General features: G+C 40.2%; 1 protein-coding gene across 1 annotated transcript in view; it reads left to right on the forward strand.

Annotated features, from left to right (window-relative positions):
- GTF2F2 (general transcription factor IIF subunit 2) overlaps positions 1-23,979 on the forward strand; it is a 195,387-nt gene that overhangs the window by 29,346 nt on the left and 142,062 nt on the right. The window contains exon 4 of the mRNA XM_075563048.1: positions 2,319-2,463. Coding sequence (XP_075419163.1) covers positions 2,319-2,463 — 145 coding nt within the window. The remainder of the gene's footprint in view (positions 1-2,318; positions 2,464-23,979) is intronic.

Below are 23,979 nucleotides of genomic sequence, written 5' to 3' on the forward strand. Positions count from 1 at the left end.
TACCATCTGCCCTGTGGGAATACTTTATAATGTCTTTCAACAAAATAATGATGTCCTGAAAGTGAACCAGAGGCATACAAAATCAAAGACGGATTTTGAGCCCACACTTAATTGTAGCCATAATCAATGAACAATGAGTTCTTATGACACGGCCCTGCCCAGTACCTGCTCCCCTGAAGTGATTGCTAAAAATTTGGGGTCTGTTACCACAAAAAATCCAGTGATGCTCAGCTATCAGAATGAATAGCGTCTGAGATCCTAAAGGCGTGTCATAAAACACACTACTATCTAAGTGAGGTGTCAGCCAAGTCCACACGGAAGAAGCACCCATCCTATGTGATCCAAGAATTGCAAATAATAAAAGCCAAACCCAGAGGAGGGAATGGTTATTAGAGCCTAAATTGTGAACACCCAGTGGGCAAAGAACATGGATGACAGCGGAAGCCCAAAATCCATTCAGAATCCCCACATGGATTACCATCTATACTCAAGTATAAGCTGACCTGAATATCAGCTGAGGCACCTAATTTTACCACAAAAACTGCACCAAAAAATGTGCCGAAAAACTCGGCTTATACACAACTATATACAGTAAGCCTCCGATGGATCCCATCTGACCATAGTCCAGGGATACAAATATATTTGCTATCAGAGAACATTGTAAATTTGATGTGGCAGATGTAGTTAGATTAAAATGTAATCCTTTGTCATTTGATGTCCCTTTTGACCCATTTTAAATATGTCCCAATTTTTCATATTTTCCTTTTTATTGGGATCTTCCTGTATCATTCTGTCACTGTTGTTGGGCCATTTGAGCTTTGTATTATATATTTTTCTGTATATGAAACCCAGCACAGGTAAACCTATAGAAACAAATGGCTTGAAAGTTTCAAAGGGACATAGCATGGGAGGTGGGCAGGAAGTAGGGGCTAACCACCTGAACACAAGGAAGAAGAGATAGCCGAGAATTGATAGTGGCAATGGTTGCACAACTCTTATGAATGTGACTTACTAGCGAAGTATATGATATGTGAATTGCATGTTGGTGAAACTGTGAAAAATAAATAAACTATAATCCAACATTCTGTGATGCTCACCTTCCTGACACAATCGCTGAGGACAAACGTGTGCATAAGCAAATGTGGTGAAGAAAGCTGATGATGCCTGGTTATCAAAAGATAGAGCATCTGGGGTCTTAAAGACTTGAAGGTAACAAGCAGCCATCTAGCTCAGAAGCAGCAAAGGCCACATGGAAGAATCACACCAACCTGTGTGATCATGAAGTATCGATGGGATTGGGTATCAGGCATCCAAGACCCAGAACAAAATCACACCCAACGTGAAGTGGGGATGGGGCATGGAGTGGAGACCCAATGCCCATCTGTAGACAATGGGACATCCCCTTACAGAGAGGTCATAAGGAAGAGATGCAGTATAGCACCGATAAAACACACATCTTTCCTCTAGTTCTTTGGTGCTTCCTTCACCCCACTATCATGACCTCGGTTTTACCTTACAAATCGGATTAGACCAGAGCATGCACACTGCTACAGATAAGAGCCCGCAACACAGGGAGTCCAGGATAGATAAACTCCTCAGGGCCAGCAATGAAAGTTAAGATACCAGGAGGATTAGGGGAGGATGTGGCGGGGAAAGGGGATTCGATCACAAGGATCAAACTATAACCCCCTCCCAGGAGGATGAACAATGGAAAAATGGGTGAGGGGCGACAGAGGACGATGTAAGATATGAAAAGAATAATCTATAACTTATCAAGGGTTCATGAGGGAGAGCAGGTGGGGAAGGGAGAAGAAATGGGGAGCTGATATAGGGTTCAAGTGGGAAGAGAATGCTTTGAAAATGATGATGACAGCATTTGTGCAAATGTGCTGAACACAATGGATGAATGTATGGATTATGATAAGAGATGTAAGAGCCCCCAATAAAAAAATTTAATAAAAATAAATAAACTGATTAGTTTAAAAGTTATTGAATTATCCCTGTAAATCTTTGGTTGGGTTTTCTAAAATTTTGGAAATAAAACATCACTGTGTACTCATACAGTAGTCATTAAAACTTAAAAAGGAAATATACCTTCTGTCTATATATATATCCTCTGTCTATGGGAATTGTTTGAGCATCTTAAACATCTCATTTCCTCCATCCCTTGACATATGGTAGCTTTCTTAAAATTCCTGAAATATTTATTCATTCAGCAAACACTGTTTTCAAAGTATTTGATTTATAATCAAAATTTCCATAGAGATATTTTGAAGACAAAAATCTGTTATAATAAACACTGGCTAATGTGTCTTTAGGTATCATTTACCTTGAATGAGGATCTTGCAAATATTCATGATATTGGTGGCAAACCAGCTTCAGTCAGCGCCCCGAGAGAACACCCATTTGTCTTGCAAAGTGTTGGAGGACAGACTTTAACAGTATTTACGGAGAGCTCATCAGGTAAGTGGGATGGGGTTATTTTAATCTTGAGTAATACTTAACATGCTCACCTGTTTCTGTTTCTAAGGGCTTTATCAAGGCTGTTCGACCTAAGTTCTGTCTATGTCTGTTATTCCTGCCATGCTATCTCTTTGCTCTGTAACTGCCTTGTGATTGATGAAATTTTGGCCATGATTTGGGAAGGGTTTCATTTCCATTTTGGCCATGAAGAAATTGAGCAAAGCAGATGGGAGAGTGTGGTGCATCAAGCTGTCTTCCAAGATGTTGAAGAAACAGTGTTTTGAGTTTTGCCAAGATAAGGCCACCGTTCTCTGTCTTCCTGTGCATTGATATGCAGTAACTAGAAGTCGTGTTTTAAAATACTGGTTAACATTAGGGGATATTTTAGTCTAACATTTTATGGTTACACACTTCCAATACTAAGCAAACTTTAAAATTCATGAAGATCAACTGCTTTCACCTTGTATCAATTTCCAGAAGCACTGTGTTTTAGGCTGTGTGTGTTTACAGTGGTATTTTTAACAGTTCAATAAAATTGGGAGCTAGAGTTTTTAGTTTGTGAATTAAATACAGTGAGATTTTTCACAACATATGTTCACAAATATATGTTTGCTTTTATTCTCTATTTACATATTTCACTAAGTTTAGCGTATTACTATTTATTTATTTATTTATTTGGGGGTATTATTTTTATTAAAGCACCGGACTACGTCCTTAACTTAATAGGGCTTATTTTCAAACATCTGATTCTTGGTTATATAAAGAAAAAATATCTGATTTTGTTGTATCTCATCAAATCTTTCAAAGAGCTATAACCAATTACAGCATATTAAGAATGCCATTGTTTAGAAAAAAGGAATGTCCTCAGATAAAAATTTTGTTGTGTAAAGGGTTACTGGTAGCAACATAAACTGATTTTTTAAAATTAATTTTTCCTTTTTGTATATAAAATCTGTACAAAATGGTAAGTAAAAAAATCCCCGACATGTGTTTTAGGATTTGCTATTTTGCATTATTTTTGTTGTAGTAATTTGTAGTGTGGTATTATGGGAGGTAGGGCATATACTTTTAAAAGTTACTTTATTTTTTGTTTAGGCTGTGCAGAGCAGAAATATTACCACCAATGTTCCATGTACAATTCATTGTATAATGATTAAATTCTCCAACCTGTGTAACTGGTCTCACTCTCCTTTTCTAAATTACTCCTTCCTCAAGAATGTATTCCCTTGACTCTTGAGTTTTCTGTCTACTCTTTCAATATACTATTGCCAGTTTGATTCACTATACTAAAAACCAAACTTAACTGCCATTGAGTCAGAATTGACTCGTAGCCACCCTGTAGAACTACTCTGGTTGGTTTCCAAGGTTATAAATCTTACTAAGAACAGAAATCCCATCTTCTGTCCCGCAGAACAGCTGGTGGATTTGAACTGCTGACCTTGCAGTTAGCAGCCCGTAATCCAGTGAGGTACTAGGGCTCCTTTTCTTCTAGTATAGATAGTTCTTCAGCAAATACAACGTGCAAGGAGGGCATTGTTTTATAACGAGTTAAGTTAAACTATTGTTTGGTTTTAAGAAGATTACAGGGGATAATTTTGGTTTACGTTTTAAAGATTTTTTTTTTGAGGCAATGGTTATCAGGGGTTCGCCCGCTCCCAAGGCTCCATCAAGTCTTAACTTCCATGACAATTTGAAATTCTGTTGTTTTCCCCCCTTGATCAGGACTTTTCTATAAGGAATATTAAAATTAACAGTATTTTCAACACATTCTATGTGGGAAAGATTAATTTATTCAACAAATATTTATTGTGTATATATTGTATAAGGCATGGCCTTGGCACACCCAAAGATGTTGAAATGTGTTGGGATTTAATAAGACCCACAAGGACCTCTCTGGCATAGAGTTTAAGGGCTTTGCTGCTAACAGAAATGTTGGTTCAAACCCATCAGCTGCTCCTCAGGAGAAAGATGTAGTTGTCTGCTCCCATGGAGATCATAGCCTTGGAAAGCTCATGGGACAGTTGTATTATAACCTGGAGGATCACTGTCAGGTAGATTGACTTGACAACAGTGGTGCTTATGTGTTTTTAAATAAGACCTGTGACGTCTATGAGGTTTTCTCTACTCCTAGAGTCGCCCCATAATAGGTTGGAGAAGGCATGACACTGGAATGATAAAAAGGAGACAGGGCCTTGAAAGTTTGAGATAGTGAAATTTGAATTTTCTTTGTTTAAAAAAAAAATTCTATTTAAAGTGTTTTAACTTACTAGTAACTGGCTGCTTTATCCACTTAGTAGTACACTTATTAGTGTACTTTTAAACAATGGTAAAATGGAACGTTAGAAAGTTAAGATTTATTATCCTCAAAATTAATTTTCCATTTTTTATCTTTTAAACTCTCTCGCTATTGTTACACCCTGGTTGAACATTTTGTGTTCCCGTTTCTGTTAGATTGTACCAGACTGGTGTTAGAAGTATTAGCTTGGCAGGGATATGGGTAAGGATCAAAACTGTCATCCTTGTTCCAGAGTTTGGACAGTATGTTCTTGCTTTGTACAACTGCGATAATACAAGTGCAGGTTTAAGTTTCTTGTGGGTGATGTCTACTGTAATGGACTTGTTTGCTTTTTAATTACATTAATCAGTTCTGTTTCGTGTTATTGTTTCCTGACTTTCACGAGCCTTTCTGGGCCTTGGTTTCCTCATTTGTAAAGTGGAGATAGATTTATTTATACTTCTACATAAATATAAATAAACTTAAAACCATTTAGAAAGATCCTTGGTATAATGTAAATGCTCAGCAAATGTTAGCAGTTTATTACTATTAATAGATCTTGTTTTAAATCTCTTAAGTTTCACGTTTATTTGAAGGCATTTAGTTTTAGCTAAATGGAAGCGTGTATCACTTAGTAAATCCAGCTGATGAGATTTTATGTCTAGCATTTTGTGACTGACAGGATGGCCAAGGAAGAAGCTCTAGGGTTGTTATGAAGAGATTCACTTTTTGAGAAACTTCCGTGTGTTGCTGTTTCGGGCCATTAAGGCCTCAGCTCCCCAAGTGGGTTTGTTGTGTTTCCAGAAATCATAAGTAGACAGTAATGGGTCTGTGGCTGCTACCATGTTTCAAGTATTACATTTCTGTAGATGGTTTTTGTATAAGACAGGACCAAAGCTTTCACGGGAGACTCAGAGAGTCTTGTGACCCAAGACAGCGTGAAGCCATTGACTGTAATGTTACCTTGGTTGTCCACAAACTGGCCTTTTTATAGTCAGGGTCACTGCAAGTCAGAGTTGACTGGGTGGCAGAGAATTTAGTGAGTTTAGAAACCATTTAGGATGCATTAAAGTTTGGGGTGGCATCCTTCCACTTCCACATTTCCCTCTGAAACTCTAAATGGTCTGTTCCCTCTGAGATATTTTTGCACGGGTCTCTTATCTGTTACCCTTAACCTCTGTGGAAGTGCCACAGGTTTGTCCTCTATCTTTCCCACCTTAGGTCTTCAGTTTAGTATATCTATCTACTGGGTCTCAGTAATTATGTCATAGAGGACGTCAACTTTGTGTATGGCAAGCGCTTTACCTTTATTTAAACTTGATTATCTTTTTGATTACTGCCAGTTCTAGACCAGAAGTTGTTGTTCATTCATCTGTTCAACAACTATTTTCGGTGCTAGGCTCTGTGCGAGAGTAAGGGCAGACTCCGGCTCAGTACTGCAACTGTTATGTGGAAAAATAATTGCTGTAATAATGCTCTAATGACGTTATATACAAGGAGACGACGGAGGGGAGCATGCGCTTTGCCTGAAGGAACCCTGAGGGCTGTGAAAGTGGAAATCATGTTTGAGTTGATCCTTGAAGTATAGACATGTGTACCTGAGTGAAAACCAGACCCTCTGCTTTTGAATCGGTAACAGCTCGGAGTGACCCTGCGTAGGCTTTCCAAGACAGTATAGCTTAACGGGAGTAGACAGCTTCATCTTTCTCCTACGCAGCAGCCAGTGGGCTTGCATTGCCCATTTTATTAAGAGATCCTTTTCTAACCCACAGTGCTACCAGAATAGCAGAGGTTAAAATCAAGGTAGAATTATAACCTTCAGATATTCTATTTCTAACATTGCTTTTTTTCTACCCTTCATATTCTGTCATATCTGTCTGAAATAGCGCTCATTAGCTCAAAGCAAAAAAATTTCATGGTCTCGTTTAGAGATGAAAAAATCGATGACCTGGGGCAAATGGGGTAGAAATGATTGTGTTCTGGATATGCTGGTGTTCACTTTGGCAGTGTCTGCTGCTGCATTGACTGGGGAATTGGCGGGGTGTGGGGTATGGGACATCTCGTCTGGCTTCCAGGATTTTTTGCTGGAGCATCTGGTGGACTGTGAGATTGTCACCGGGTTAAAGATATTGGAAGGAATGGGCAATAGGGTGACAAATGAGAGAAGCGTGGCTGTGGCCTTCAGTTTCGTTGTCTTTGACTCCATTATAGCAGTTCATTAATTCAACAAATTGAGGTTTTTCCCTCCTTTCTGCTTGTCCTGTTTGGAGCTTGGGATTACTTTAGTAAGTAGATTCTTGGCCTGACTGTGCTTACATTTTAGAGAGAGGGGACAGCAGCAAACAATAAACAGAATAAAAAGTAAATTTCTCCCAGGGCAGAAGACATCCAAGTGCTGTGGGAATGAAACCGAGCAGGGAAAGGAGGAACAGAGTACTAGGTGGAGGGGGGCTTCATCGAGATGGCAGGCTTTGAATAATGTCTTCAATGCAGCACAAGACTTCGCCAACGAGGTGTTGTAAGGCAGAAAGAGCAGTTAGGACGAATGTCCCACGATGAGGGCACACCCTGCATATTCGAGGAGCAGAAGGGCTGTGTGGGTGGTGGGACAGGAAGAGGCCTGGTGGTGCCCGACATGAAGAATTTGTCTGCCATTACAAATCAACAGTGGCTCCTAACAGTACCTAACACAAAAGTTTTGGATGGTATTCTAAGCGAAATGACTCTTTTTTTTTGAGTAGTATCTGCTTTACTTTTTAAAGAATCGCTCTGACTGGTAGTTTGAGAAGAGACAATGAGGGGAGGGGTGGAAGCAGAGAAGTTGCAGAAATCCAAGGGAGATGAAAGAGGTTCCAATCATAGTGGCAGTAATAACAAAAGTCTGGTCTCTCACCCGATGGCCAGTTCTCTTTAATGGTCTTGACTTGGTCATCTTACTACCTGAAGCAGAAGATATAGAATCAAATTCATTTCCTCATTCCTTTATTTTCCCACGTTCATATTCCTGTCAGAGGCACAGCTGTCTAGTTTCTTGTGCATAATACTTGTTAGTTTCTTCTTTCTCTCATACTCAGTTCCCTCATTTTGTTCTATCTAGTAGAAACCACTCGTTTTTTGTTACTGTTTGATCCGAAATATTCTTCCAAAAAAGTCACCTAGCACCTCTCCCCTCTTCCATTTCAATCTACTCTTAATAGACTTAAAAGACTGTCTTCCTCAATAAATAGCATTCCCTTCCCCCCCCCCCCCACCCTCCGTCCCGCCCTGGCCTTTTGCAGCTGTAGTCACCCTTCCCTGTACTTCTCCATCTCTGTTCATTCTTCCTTCTCCTGGAGTCACATGGCCGCCAAGTTTGTACTGGGGGCTTCAAAACGTTCATGGAAAAATGGTCTTCTCATTCCGGGTTCTCACAAACTTTTTGACGCCTGTGTATTTCTCATTTTGTCCCTTAATTAAACCCTGGAGTAGGGGACTTAGCATGAGTCTTTTGCGACCTCTACAGGGCCAGTATAGGATGGAGTGCTAAGGCAATGCCCTTGTAAAAGTAAACTCAGATCAAAGTTGTTTTTTCTTTTTTCCCTCAGAAAGATTTGTATTCTAAAGGTACCATCGTACTGGATACTAAGGATTTCTTTCTCAGAGTGATTAGTAAATGAGGTTTAGTGACTCAGATAGTTTTTCACCTTCAACACACTTCCAATGTGCTGTCAGAAGATCACACAACATAGACTCGAGGACAGACGTAAAACACATCACTTTTTTTCCCCTCACTGTTTTCATCCAGGACATTCTTCAGTGCAATTCACTTAACATTGTTTCGCACTTGCTTTTCCAGCCAGTGTGTGGTGTTGAGGATGCAATGGCGTCATGGGCAGCACTCCTAGATTCGTGCTAAGGCACTGGCCCTTTTGCTCTGATCAGTGCAAGTAGCAACAGCTGGGAAATGTCAGTGGAATACGTTTATGGAAATAGTTTTGCCCTTAAGGACACCAAATGACCCAGGGACTCCCAGAGGGCCACAGCCCTTCCTCGAAGAACTATTGTGTGCTGTAATGAGAAAACGTGGCAGGTTTTATTTTTGAAAAGCTTTCTGATATATTGGCACCTTCTATTGGCCATATCCCAAAGAAATTTCTTCCCTGGGGTGGCTTCTGGAGCAGCACCATTCAAAGCAGTGCATCAAATGCCTGCTACTGCTGGTATTAAGAGGGTGTCACATTTTCCCTTCCTTTGAGCCATTGTTGAGCCATTTCCTCTAGCTGTCTGTGACACTTGGATTACTGTGTAACTTGCCTTCCCATAGACTATTTGATTTCATTTTCCCTAAAACCATGAGAAAAAGACTTGTTTTGAAAAGATGTTTTAACTGTATTGTGAAGATTAAAACACTGACATGCCTAGAACCTTTCAATTTCCTCATCTTTGGAAATACGTATTTGAAAACAAATCTCTCTTAAAAGATAAAAGAAATGCTCTAGTTCTACCAGAGTAAGGACCCACTTACTGAGCTGTTGTTAATTCTCTGGCAACTCTAATTTATCTGTCCTCTCACTATGCATCACCTTGCAGCTCCTGTAAATCCTGCTGACCCTCATTCACTGCCCTGCTAACTCCCAGGAGATTCTGTACAAAGCTCCCTGCAGAAGGAGTTTGGAAGCTCTGTTCCTTGCTTACTCCTTTGAGGAACAGCCTTGTTATTGAGCCTTCTGAATCATACCACATGGAGGAATGACAAACTGAAACAAATGTATAAATTTTGTATATTTCTGAGCTGCCACCAAGGTTTATGACTGTCTGCAGAAGTTCAGCTTTGAATTTTGCTGCTAACTGCTGAGCCATGTCTCTTAAAAAAAAACAACTCAGTGCTGACTCATAGTTCTGAAAAATTAAACCCATCATTTAAAAATTTTGTTATTCTGTGGCCAGAAAGAGAATAAAAGTGATTTTTTTCTTCCCCCACTAGCGTATTTTTGGCAAAAGGCAGAAAATTTTAGTTTTTCTGCAAGGAAAATCTGCTCCTAAATGATCATTTGAAAATCTTGATATATATATTATATATTTAAAAATACACAAAAATAACGGAGACATGGGAGTAACAGATTAGGTACTGTAACATTATAAAGGTTTGCCTAAAACAAGAAGCACGCACACACACGCACACACCCCTAAATTTATGCAAACTAAGTGATAAAAGTGATTTTTATACCTTTTCTATTTTTCATGTATCTGTGCATAAGTATGTGGTTGCTTCTACTGTACTTTAAATAATCTGGGAATGGGAATTAGAAGGAGCAAAAGGAATCATAAATTTATTAAAACTTAAAATTTGCTCTTCGGCATTTTATTGGTGTTTGGGTTTTCGTATGTGGCCTTTATTATGTTGAAGGATTTCCCTTCTATTCCTATTTTATTATTTCTGGTTTCAACTCTAAGAATTTGATGTATTTTGAGGGTCTTTCATTGGGTGCATACATATTTCTTAAGCAACCTGTTCTGGTGTATTGTTCTTCAATCATTATGTAGTGCATGTGCTTATATTACTGATCGTGAAGTCTGTTTTATCAGAAATTAATATTGCTACTCTTGACTTTGTATGAGTGCCCTTGACTTGGCAGTTTTTGTTTTTCCATCCTTGTATTTTTAGTCTACATTGTCTTTTAGTTTAAGGGGTGTCTGTTGCAGACAGCATATAGATGGGACTTGTATTCGAATCCGGTCTGCTACCCTGTATCTTTGAATAGTGTGTGTGTGATCCATCGATACTCAGTATTATTATTGTTATGCTGGTTTGTTGCTGTCATTTTGCTATGTTGTGTCTTCCCCTAATCCCCTTTTGTTTGGTGAGTCTTTGTTCTTTCTCTATTACTTTGTTGTTTAGAAAATGTTTTCGTCGCATTGGCCTCTGGGTGTGTTATGCTGTGTGATACGCTCAGGTTTCTCTGCTGTTGTTGATTCTCTGCCCATACTCATCTGGTTAATATTTGTCATAATACTGGTCTTGTTTTATGAATTTCTCTAGTTTTTTCTTTTCTGGAAATAACCTTTATTTCTTCTTTGTATTTGAGGTATAATTTTTCTGGATATAGGATTCTTGTTTGGTATTTTTTCCCTTTAGAGTTTTATATGTTACTTTATTGTCTTCTTGCCTGCAGTTTTCACTGAGAAATCTGAGCTTATTCTACTAGGTTTTCCTTTGTAGGTGACGTGCTTTCTAAGTGCCCTCAGGATTCTCTTCTCTCTGAAAGTGGAGAGTGTGACTATGAAATGAGTAGTGTTGGTTTGGTTTGAGGCTGACCTGTTGGGTTCTCAAAGCCCCTTCAATACTGTTCTCTTCCACTGTGGTGTAAGGGGAATTATTTCCATGATTTCTCATACTATTTTATCTGTAGATTTTTGTTTGTTTCTTCTTGCTCTGGAATCCCGAAGAGATGTAGGTTGCTTATCTTGGTAGTGCCCCATATCACTCTCAGCCTTTGTTTGGATTCCTGTGCTTTTTTGTTGATAGATTTTTTTCATAAATTGTGCTTGGAGTGATTGTCCTTTTGAGCTTACTAATTCGATTCTCCTTCTATTCTGTTCCTCGGGTCTTTTGCCATGTTGCTTAATTCTGTTATCTCATTGTTTATGTTCTGGAATTCCTTTTGGTTTAAGGATTTAAGTTTTTTCAATTTCTTCCATTGTTTTCATTTTCTTTCCTTTTTAAAAAACTTTAATTAAGAGCTCTTCCATCTATTGTAATCCATACATTCATCCAGTGTGTCAAGCACATTTGCACATAGGCCGCCATCATCATTTTCAAAGCATTCTCTTCCTACTTGAGCCCCTGATATCAGGTCCCCATTTCTTCTCCCACCCTCTCCCACCTGCCCTCCCTCACAAACCCTTGATAAGTTAAGATTTTTATTTCCATGTCTTACATCATCCTCTGTCGCCCCTCACCCACTTTTTTGTTGTTTGCCCCCTGGGAGGGAGGTATAGGTTGATCCTTGTGATCGATTCCCTGTTTCTCCCCCACCCTCCCCTCATCCTCCTGGTATCTCTTCGCTCCTTGTTGGCTCTTAGGGGGATATATCTCCTGGATTCCCTGTGTTTCCGACTCTTATCTGTAGCAGTGTGCATGCTCTGGTCTAATCTGATTTGTAAGGTAGACTTGAGGTCATGATGGTGGGGTGAAGGAAGCACCAAAGAAGTAGAGGAAAGTTGTGTGTTTCATTGGTGCTGTACTGCACCCTGACAGGCTCATCTCTTCCCTGTGACCCCTCTGTGAGGGGATGTCCCATTGTCTACAGATGGACTTTGGGCCTCCACTCCATGCCCCTCCCCCCATTCACATTGGATATGATTTTGGTCTGGGTCTTAGATGCCTGATACCTGATTCCATCAACACCTCATGCTCACACAGGCTGATATGCTGCTTCCATGTGGGCTTTGTTGCTTCTCAGCTAGATGGCCCCTAGACCCCAGACACTATATCTTTTGATAGCCAGGCACCATCAGCTTTCTTCACCACATTTACTTAGGCACCGCTTTGTCTTCAGCGATCTTTGCGGGAAGGTAAGCATCACAGAATACCACATTGTTAGAACAAAGTATTCTTGTGTTGAGGGAGTACTTGAGTTGAGGCCCAGTGTCCATCTGCAACCTTCATTCTTAACATATAGATATGAGTACATAGTTCTATTCCTCTCTTATAACATATATATTTGCATATGTGCATGCCTATATTTAGTCCTCTATAAATGTCCTTTGCCTTCTGGCTCTTTCCTCTATTTCCTTTTACTTTCCTCTTGTCCCACCATCATGTTCGACCTTCATTCGGGTTTAGTAATTCCTCACTGCTACATTGCCCCACTAGGCATCTTATGACCATCTTCCATTGATTTTAGTTCACTTATTGTTTCTTTGCCCCTGCATTGGTTCCTCCCCGTCCCCACCCCACTCCCACTTCCTTTCTCCCACCTCTCCTTCTCCAGTATCCTCCCGGAACCATTGGTCCTGTTCTTTTCATCTCCGAATTGTTTATCCTGCCTATCTTATCTAGATAGACATGCAGAGACATTATTAAGTGCAAAAAACGAGGCAAAGTCAAATAAAACATCAAAGGAAGTCAAAACCAACAAAACAATAACAACAAAAACAAAATAACAATAACAAAAAGGCACTAACAAAAGTGGGAACACCTACAGTAGTTCAAGGTCTGTTTGTTGGCCTTTGCGAGTGTTTTCCAGTGGAGTCTAATGGGGTGCCACACTCTGTCTCCCAAATCTATTTTTGGTATTCCCTGGGGGGTTTCATCACTTTGCTCCCCCTGCTATTCTACTCCATGCCCTCAGTGCCTCCCCAGAGTGATGGGATCAGACCGTGCACTATTCCTGAACTGTGTCTCCAGTGCTGTCCCCGCAGCACCATGGTTCAGTGAGGACGCCTTGTCTTGTAGTGCGGCCGGCCCTATGGTCCTCCCGGTGTGTTTTCTGCTCGTTGCAGGAACTTTGTCCTAAGGGCTTGGTGGGCCAGGATGTCCTCTCCTCCCTCTCCATCCCTTTTCATTTCTCCTGTGTGCTCTAATCCGACGTGCCCCTCTCCCCAAGCTGTAGCCCCCTTGCTGTCCCCTGAAGAGCATTCTTCTCCAGGGGCGGGATGGGGTGGTCCACAGAGTTGGGACCATTGTTTTCATTTTCATGAGTGTACCCCACATCTCTTGAAGAGACCTAAAGAACAATCTTCAGAATTCTGTTCCTGCTCATATTCCGAGGCCTCTTTTTCAGAGTATTCCATTGGGATTTGGTGACCTTATATTGTTTGTGTGTATTTTCCTTTCCTTATTGCTGTGGCTTATTGCTGTTTTCATATCATTGTAGTACAGTTGTTAGTGGTACGCAAGCTAATGGATTATGTAGGAATAGTTGGCTGTATGTGTGATGTGGGGGAAGCAGATAGGAGCTGGAAAACATACAGTGGTATAATAGCGAGATGGGAAAGTGGAGGGGGAAGAAGAGAGATAATAAGATTAGAGTGATGATCTCAATAATAACCGAATATGGCAACAAATTTATTGCAATAAATTTGGGAAATTGTTTTAAGAGAGATTATCTGAATTAATAGTCTTACTTGGAATGTATTTCATAAGGAAAAAGAGATCAGAAAAAGATAATGGGTGGCACGAGAAAATGAACTGAAATATTAAACAGAAGACAAGGATTTATGTATACATATATGCTTATAAGAAAAAGTAATATTAAAGAACAAAAAAGAAGGGAAAAGATAAAGAAAAAGACAAGGTTTTAAAATGGTGGATGTATAAAGATAAGGTGAAACAAAAGAGACAATGGAGACAAAATATGGGTGTGGCTTGCGTATGGAAGCTGAGGTCCTCTTGCTGTGGCAGCATGCCTGTGGGAAGGTTTGTGCACTGGGCGGGGGTGAGGCATGGTGGGGCAAAGCCCTTGATGGGGTGAGTGTGCCTCAAAACACAGGCCTTCCTGTTTTGGTCTGGGGGCATATTTGTTCTCAGGAGGATGGGGGTCACACCAGAAGAGGAAGTGGGAGCGGACTAGAGTAAAATAATGAAAGTATAATAGAGTAAAAGTACAAAAATTGAAACTAAATAAATAAAGCCACCTTATAAATGAGGATTTCTGCTCCTTTGGTTGTGTTGTGTGTGTGTGTGTGTGCTGCGTGGTAAGTGAGCACATGGGTGGGAAGGTGCTGGTGGAGACAGGAAAGAAGAGGAAGAAAAAAGCAATTAGGAAACATGTAGTTTGGGTACTGAGAGTGTCTGCTTCAAGCTACCCATATGGTCCTTTCGAGAGACCAGTGGAAAGGTGTGTGTTGCCTCCGGGGGCTGGGGGCATCAGCTGTGCCGTGGAAGAGGAGAGCTCACAGAAGCACCTGTGCTGCCAGTCCATGGTAAAGGGGGGAGTCTGTCGGTAGGCGCTGCTGCTCTCCCACTTTAAGAAACATTGGTCCTCCTCATTGAGCCTCTCTGGTAGTTGCTGAGATTTTTTAGTGTGCTTGTTGTCTGGTGGCCATATTTTTGGGCTCGAGACTGTAAGTGCTACTCAGAATAGCACTGATGGCTGCAGCCATCAACGTGGTGGGTAGCAGCCCAACCCTATAATGCCACTCAGGCCTTTATGGGAGTTGTACTAATACAGCCAACTCCCTTGAAGAAAAACATTGATATATTACTTTAGAAAATAATGCATAGTCTTTATTTCAAAAGAAAATTGCTCAATGTACAGAAGGCTTTCCTGTAACAAAGCAGAAGCCTTCTCACAATCTCTCTAGCCCCACTTTCTGGGGTAGCTGTTAGAGCTCTCTCATGGGAGAAATCCCTCGGACTTCGGCTTTGAGGGAGAAAGAATTCACTCTGGAGCCTGAATTGTGATCCAAGTGAGTTTTATGAAAGACTGAAGAAGTTTCAGGTTTACACAGGCTCCCTCAGGACACTTCACCCATGCACCATCTGCTGAGAAGCTGCTCGGGAGACAAAAGTGTCACGTGGTAGTTTCCGATCCTGCCTTTTCCACACCTCTGCTGGGAGGTGTGGTTGACCATCCTTGTCCACTCCTTTGGCTGAATTAAATTCACCAGGCCCAGAAAGGCCAATCCAGGTGTAACGTCCACCTCTGAGCATGCGCAGTGGACTCCCCAGGCCCTATGCTAGCTACCTAACATAACCACTGCAGACAAAAAGGTTCTGTGACAAAGAATTACATCACGAAATTTCAGGCATACCAAAATTTATTAAAAGGCTATATTTGAATTGAATTTTTGATCTCTCTAGCTCTGATACAAGTTGCCTTTTACCATTTTATATTATAATCATTTGGAAGGATTAAAGGAAGTTTTCTTTAAGGTTTTCAAATTTATAATAATTTTAGTTTTCTTTATCATTAGGCCATGGGAAATTAAAACCAAACCTGTTGTCATCAGAGTCCATCCTGACTCTCAGTGATGCTATAAAGAGACAAGAACCCCCCACAGGGTTTCCAAGGCTGTAACCATGCTGACAGCAGACCACCAGAGAGGCTGGTGGCTCAAACCATGGGCCTCTTTTTAGTTCGCACGTAAGCGCTTTCTCACTGTGCCACTGAGGACTTTGTGACTGTGGCTGGCACGTGACATGAATGATTCCGCGTATTTCTCATAGTAGCCTTTGAGAGGGATACCGTTGCTATTTATTTTTTGGTGAGGGAAATGGGACTTACACAGGGTATTTATCCATTATGCCTATAAACTGTTGTTTCTTAAAATCATACTAGTTGTTTTTAAAATGTGGGTGTGAAATCTGGAATACAAAATTAGTTTTGTGTATAAGAGCATTGAGCAATAAAAAAGAAAACAACTTTATTTTGCAATATTTCAGGCTTATAATTGAAATAGAATGATACAGTGAACACTGCACTCATACCTAGCTTCAAGATTCTATGGTAGCTTTTTTTAAACATGCTTACAGTCATTTAAGAACACATTATTTTTGTTTAAAGGTAGAATTCTACTTGATATATTCACACACATTCTCCATCGTTTGCCCTTGTGACTTTTTATCTCCTGAGACTGTGAAGCTGTATATCACTTTGATTTTATCAATGTGATTTATAGCTTCTTCACTTAGAATGACACTCAGCTTCTTTGTAGATCAGCGGTTCTCAACAGGGATTGCTTAAGACCATCGGAAAACACATAAATATTTCACAATATATTGTCTTGTGATTAATGATTATGCTTTAATTATGTTTAATTATGCTCAATTTGTAACAATGAAAATACATCCTGCATATCAGATATTTATATTACGATTCATAACATTTATATTACGATTACAGTTATGAAGTAGCAACAAAAATAATTTTATGTTTGGGGGGAATCGCCACAACATGAGGAACCTGTATTAAAGGGTCGCAGCTTTAGGAAGGTAGAGAACCCCTGTTATAGATTTTCTGTTTGCCTTACAGAAATAATAGTGATCTGTCAAATTATTATCAGTCAGTTTTGAGGTTATTTATAAACTGCTACTTTCTTAATATGTTATCTGTGCAATGGTTTTCTACTGGGGGTGGCTCTGCTCCTAGGGACCATTTGGCAACATCTGGAGGCATTGTTGATGATTACAACTGGGTGGAGGCTATTGGCCTCTGGTGGCTAGAGCTGGGGATGCCGTTAACCAAACGGCAGTGTCCAGAACAGCCTCTACACAAAGAATCAACAGCCTCCACACAAAGAATCCTCCACCTCTAAACCTCAGTGAGTACTCTGTGTGTGGAATGGTAGGCAATCTGTTATTTTTAATGGACAAACTATCGGCACAGTTACTGTTGGTATGAAAAATCCTGCAATAGGAGGTGTTTTTGAGGGAGGGGAGGGGTGGCCAAACCTGTTCCCCTCCTTGGTAGTAGTTGCTGTGACCCTCCTCTCACCCCTCTCTCCCCTCTGCTTCCTAGCTTCCCTTGTGTTATCACTGAAGAAATGTGCGTGCTTTCAGGAGCTTATTTTGAGGTTTTCTCTTTCACTGTTGCAATCTTACATGCTTGTTATTGTTTTTTCAGTAAAGATTATTTTTCAGATTGCATTTGGGGGATGTTTACCAGAATAACAACAGCCCCTTTTCCTTCCTTATTCTCGAGGGCTGAGTAAAGAAGATTCTTATAGTAGTAAATATGGTGTTGTAAATAGGAATTTTTACGGCTTTTTATAAAAATTTGATTTAGATAAGTTTTTTCTGCTCTCTCACCCACTTTAATTAAAGCTTTAAGTGATTTCATTTCAAGCTTGATTACTTTCTTAGTCACTTATTAGTAATGAAATATGCCTGATTTCTCATTTATATGGTAGTTATAAAAATTTTTAGGGTTTTTTCATGATAAGTAAAATTTGATTCCAAAACCAAACCCGCTGCCACTGTTTCTCAACCCAAGTCAACCCTGAATAGCATAAGTTCCCGGGCTTACTTTCAGGGAAAATAAAAAGTGCCCTCTCCTGGCAATTAAACCTTTTGTACCGTAGTCCAAACCCAGGATTTAGGGTAGGTATTGGCTTTTGTGGACCTTCTGGATCCTTCAGTGCTCTACAGGGAATGCCATTGCCCACTTTGGAAAACACTGCTCTGTAGTGCTTCTGAAACGGTAAATCTGTTTGAATTGCCAACTTGTAGTTAGCAACCCAACACCTAACAGCTTCCCAGGGAAGAAATAAAATGTTTTCTTTTCCATCTCATGTTTTTGGGGAGCACAAATTATTTTCGGGAAATACGTAGTTGAGTGGTAGTTTATTAAACTCCCACGTACCTGTCGTCAAACTTCACAACCGTCTATGATCAACATGTGGTTCATCTTATTTCAGCTGTGTACTCTTCCCACTGCCTTCTTTACCCTACAGGATTACTGTAAAGAAAATTTCCGACAGTATAGCACCTGCCCTTAAATTCTTCACTACATTTCTCTTCAATAATTCCTTTTCTGAAAAACAAAACACCCAGAAATTAACAATCGCATCAGATTTAGTTAGTGGGAAATATTTTCTTTTTTTTGTTGAAATATTTATTTTCAAATTCAGTGTCTTTTCTGTGTACAGGAGCCAATTTAGGAGTCTCAGGACACATTTCTACCTTAGAACTTTCTCCTCTCAGCTGCTGCCTGCTTGAAGGATTGAGTAGGATCCTAACAATCAACTCTTGGAGCAGCTCCCTACCCAATCCAACTTGCTTCCAAAGAGCTCCCAGCAGGCTTTAGCACCTTGATATTTACTGAAAACAAACACTCTTGACAGTTTTGTGTCTCACTTTCCCCACTCCTCTACCAATGTTTAGATCACCTTGCAAAAACAACAATAACCAAAAAAAAAAACAACCACCCTGGACTGTAAAAATTGTTTCCGAGTTGATGTTAGAGGAAAGCAAACCATGGTAACTCACAGAACTCATTGCTGTGGAATCACTTCTGACAAATAGTGACCCTGCGGGTTTTTGTCCTGCCGATCAGCTGTGGATGTTGAACTGCCCACCTTGGGGTTAGCAGCCCAATATGTAACCACTGTCCCACCAGGATTCCTCAAAGACATGATAGTACAGTAAACTTTGCTCTAACCTTTATTCAGAAGAGTAAAATTGATGGTTTTTTATTGGTATAAAACAACTGACTTGTCCTTTGATTTGGTGTCTGACAGATGGCCCTTGAAATTTCCCAAGTAATCAAGATGTCTTTTTTTTATCTAGAACTGCCAGGGAAAACTTGGAGGTTATTGCAGATAAGTGGAGGCTGCATTGACCCCATCTGGTCAGCTAATCTTAGAAGGGAGGAGGGCATGGCTCAAGCAAACACATCAATAATTTCATTAATCACGACTGAGCACTGAAGCCCTAGAGCTGACTATACAGTGAAGCTTTTAAACAGCTTTGAACATGAAAATCCTTGAGGCTTCCAAGAGCATCTGCTCTTGGGATGGTTGGATAATCCCAAGGGGCAAAGGAAGTTTCCCCATGGATCACTGTTGCTAGATGTTGCCCTATGGGTCTTTTGATGTATTCACTTTATGGCTATAACAAACTGGTAGTTGTCAGTGTAGATGCTATCCGTGAAGTCTGTATGCTATTCAGGGAATTCAGGAGCCATAAGGTTTGCGAGCTGTCTACGTACTGTGCAGTGTGAACGATGTCTCCTTTTAGTGTTTGTGCGCTGACCTAGGTGGCTGAGACTACAGAAGGCCTATCTGGTCTGAAGTGTTGGGAGTAGGGTTGATCCTGATGCTTGCTACTGGTGCCCCTTGACCCAGCCTTGGGGGTGAAAGAATGTTACCTGGATGGGCTGGTAAGGGGATGAAGGACTGAGAAGGTGGGGGCTGGATCCATTCCCAGGTAGAAATTAGATTCATGCTGATCCTTACTACACTCTGCCTTTTGTTGCTGCTGTTTATTCTCCTTACCTTAAAAAAAAATTATAGCCCTAATTTGATATTATATCCTTGTTAAGTTACTTAACATCGCCCTTTCAACTAACCAAACTTGCATTTTGTGTGTGAGAGCTGTAAAAATGATTTTAAGCTCTAGTTGTGAGTCCTAGGAATATTGCATGTTAATAAGCATATGTTTTTTAGATCCAAATAGAAAACTCATGGATAGCTTTTATTTAATAATTGTGTTTTAACTTCTTTGAACCAACTAAGAGGTTGGGCTAGACTTTTAGAAAAATTTATTTTCTCTCTGAACTTTGCCTTGTTTTTTAAAATAAAAATGTTAACTGGAAATGCTACCTACAATTAGGAAGAACCCACAAATCATAGGTTTCCAGCTTTGATGAAGTTTCACAAACAGAACACCTTCCTGTAACTACAACCTAGGTAGGAAAATAGAACATTGTCATATTTGTGAATCCATGGATTCACTATTAAATATTTTACACTAATCTCTTAAACGAGATTAATATGTCCTCAGTAATTTTGTCATTTTCTTAATATAGATTATTCTGGTTTTTTTTGTTCAACTTCAAGCATAAATTTTACATGGACAAGATGAGTATTATTTAGAAATGTCAAAGTATTAGAAGGATAGGTTAAGTACTATTTAACCAACCGACCGGAGTTGTGGTTCTAACATATATTTGCAGTTTATGATTTTCTTCCTTTTTTTTTTAATATGAAGAGACTGTGATTATCTTTGTGTGGCAGGTAGTCTGGAAAATTTAGTATTGCAGAGCCTCCAATTAACTTTTCTCTACCCCATTTAGCATCTTTTAATATTTTTTTTTACAAGACTCAAGAGCAAATAAAGTCTTTTGTGGGAAGTGAATGTCAGCTCAATCAGTGAAGCAGTTAATGTATTTGAATTACTTTTCATGACTTTTAAAGTCCTAAAATGAAATGATTTCCAATAAATGACATTTTCCTTCAGCTAATGAGGTCCTGTGTATACAGAATTTTCTTTTGCTGCTGTCCTCTTGAGTGAGTTATATCCTAATAGGAGAGTTCTGTGACTTTGAAGTAAGTGTTTCAGAAAGCTGGGCGATGTAGAGACTGCAGTCAGAAAGAGGATTGGAGCTGGTATCTGGGAGGACAATCTGGAGAGAAGAACACAGTTTGTGGAGGAATTAGGTTGGAATGGAGGATAGACATGGAAAGGGCATGTTTGGCACAGTGGGCTGAGGGGAGATTGAGTGAGAGACCAGTGAAGGCAGTAGCAGCGCAGTCGGGCTGAAGGAGTGGGTGGCAGAGATAGCTGTGGAAAGTGCTAGAATGCAGAGGCCGTTGCCCATGACAGCAGCAGAAATGGGCAGCGAGTAGAGGAGAGGGAGCAGTACTGCGCAATGTCAGAGTCAGGAAAACCTTAGCCTACTCTAAGACTATCTTGGTTTCTTATTTAAAATCTTCCTGATCTTTAATCTCAGGAATTTTTTGGCTCAAAATACTTACATTTTTGTATCTTGTAAGGTTTTATTATTTTGCTTCATTTCCTAATGTGGATATTTAACCTCTTGGCAAATTTGCCGTTAGTGGAGCCAGTGTTGTTAGTGGTCTTGGCTCTTTGTAGATGGTTTGGGCTGATGAAGACACTCACTTACACCAAGGGCTCTTAGTTAAAAACCCCAGCAGTCACTTGAGCTGTGTGTGGAAGCAAAGGCGGGCTGCTGTCAGTATCAAGACATAGCACTGTCTCTCAGGGTTTCAGCACTGGGCAGAATTGGGTGTCTGCCTCAGGAAAGCAGGACCTGGGAGGCCACCAGGGACCCACGTTCTTTTCCTGCTCAGCACATCATGGGCTTGTCTGCCGCTTCTGTCAGATGGCACCTCCTTTCTCATACAGGTTTTTCTGAAGTCCATTTGAGAGTGTACACATCATTTCACAACAGAAGAATTGTGGAAGGCCAGGGAGTACATGCAACTCACCAGAGATAAAAAGAAGAAAATAAGGTCACGTTTCACCTATCAGATCAGCATCCGCGATCGCATTGCGGAGCGTGTGTCACTGGCACGGTGTGATCATTCAGGGATAGTGGGAGCTTGCATCAGTTTACTCTTCCTAGAGGACAGTTTGGAAGTTTGATTTGGGACATCTTAAAATGTACACACCCTTGGACCCAATATTTCTACTATTAAGATCTCTTCTGTTGGCAGAGTAGTGACCATTATTCCTTGTCTGAATGAAGCTCCCTTGCTTCATACACCTGTTTTCCTTGTCTCTGTAAACATTTGGGCTTGAGAACATTTGATATGAATCTAGGTTCCTTTCTTTTAGAAAGCAGAATTATTTTGAGAAATAGAGAACTAGAGACTAATATATTCTTTGTCTATACTCCTGCCTTGGAAAGAGAGAAGGAAAAATCAAAGAATTGAGTGAATTGTTATATCCCCTTTGAACACAGGCCAGAATGATAATGTATTCTACAGTTACTGTTACAGTGTTCTCTCTCTCTCACTTGGATCCTCAAGAATTCTGAGAGGGCAGAAAGTACGCCCCAAGGAGGCTGAACAGATTGAATTTGACCACCTACCGTTAAGCCTGTTGCAGTACGAAGTCCTGAGAACCACAGTCTGGGTCTCAAAAGAGTTTACAGTCTAGAAAGGGGCAGGAAGGGAGCAGAGGAGAGTGGGAGGGAAGGAGTGAAAACGACTCAATAATTCTGGATGAGGGAGAGAGGCTTTATTGAGATCACTCACTGTCACCAAGTTGATGCTAACTCTGAGCGACCCTATAGGTCAGGGTAGAACAGCCCCTGTGGGCTTCTGAGACTGTAACTCTCAGAGAATTGAAAGTTTCATCTTTTTCTCCTCAGAGCAGCTGTTGATTTTAAACTGCTGACCTTGTGGTTAGCAAGCAGCCCAACATGGACCCCCGAGTCTCACCTGTCGAGATCCTAGCATGAATTAAAAGTTGATGTTTGAAACAAATGTACTTGACACAATGGATGTATGTATGGATTGTGATAAGAATTGTATGAGCCCCTAATAAAATTATTTTTTTAAGTTGATGTATGTTAGAAATTTGCCATAGCAAATAAAGCATGTTGAGTATTGAGAAAAGTGCAGAAGTGAAAGAGAGCAGGATGAGTTTGGAGCACTGGCAGAGTTTAAAAGGTGAGGCACAATGGCAAGGCCTCAGACTGCATTCATGAACATGTAAGAGAGTGGGTCTAGCTGTGGTGATGACTTGATGACTGTTTTCTTCCTACTCTGTTCAGGGACAATGATAGCCCATGAAAGGTTTTCCAGTCTTGGTGCAAATGTGTTATGAGTCTTCAAGTTTGGTACCATTCTCACAGACCAACAAGTGTCAGGGTCTGGGTACAGTGGATTGCTGAAAAGACTGAACAGCGCTGCTAGAGTAAAGATTTAAAGAGGCAAAGGGAGCAGAAAATAATACTTAGTGTGTCTATAGTTTATGAGGCACGGCTGGACACAGTTATCTAATTTGAGAGCTGCTCATCTTATTTCGGGGCTATCACATTCTCATGAGAGAGACTAAACCATTATTTTCAATTTAATTGTCACATAGCTATAAATATATATATAATTCATCTTTTTATGCTCATCCTGAGGAATTTTTATGATCACTTTTGAATGTAGTCTTGTTTAAAAGCGGGGGGGGGGGGGCGCGACAATAATTAGCCTTTTTCAGTTTAATGGAAAAGTACCCAACTAAAAGTAACTCTTTTTCAGTGTTATCTCCTATTATGTTTAGTCAGATAGTACAAAATATTTCTGACATCTTACAGTGGAATATTTAGTTGCTTAAAGTACTTTTTCCTGCCTTTTTTTTTTTTGAGGGTTGTATGAAAACAGACACAGCAAACATACCACATTCAGTAATTGCTGCAAGTACCTTTCAGTGACATTAGTTACATTCCTCACATTATATCACCAGTCTTGCTATTTTTTCCGCAAATTATTTCATCACCATTAACTTAGACTCTGAGGAGGCCTGCAGGTGGAGTGGTTTCCATGTTGGGCTGCTAATCGCAGTCTCCTGCTCCAACCTACCCGTCAGCTCATAAAGATTGATAGTCTCAGCAGCCATAAGGTAGTTTAGCTCTGTCCTACGAGTTGGATTTGACGCAGTAGCAGTGGGTCTTTGATTAACTTAGACTCACTGCTCCCTAAACGTCTCATCTGCATTTTAGAGTTACTGTTGTCAGTTTAATCACATTTAGGTAATTTCTTAAATGAGTGCAATACTTTAGACAAAACATTCTTTACTAGTTGAGCTAAACTATTAAAGATGAGTTTACAGCTAAACTGTTCTTTAAAGATCGCTT

Source organism: Tenrec ecaudatus, chromosome 11 (assembly GCF_050624435.1).
Source record: "Tenrec ecaudatus isolate mTenEca1 chromosome 11, mTenEca1.hap1, whole genome shotgun sequence".
In the NCBI taxonomy this organism is placed as follows: domain Eukaryota; kingdom Metazoa; phylum Chordata; class Mammalia; order Afrosoricida; family Tenrecidae; genus Tenrec; species Tenrec ecaudatus.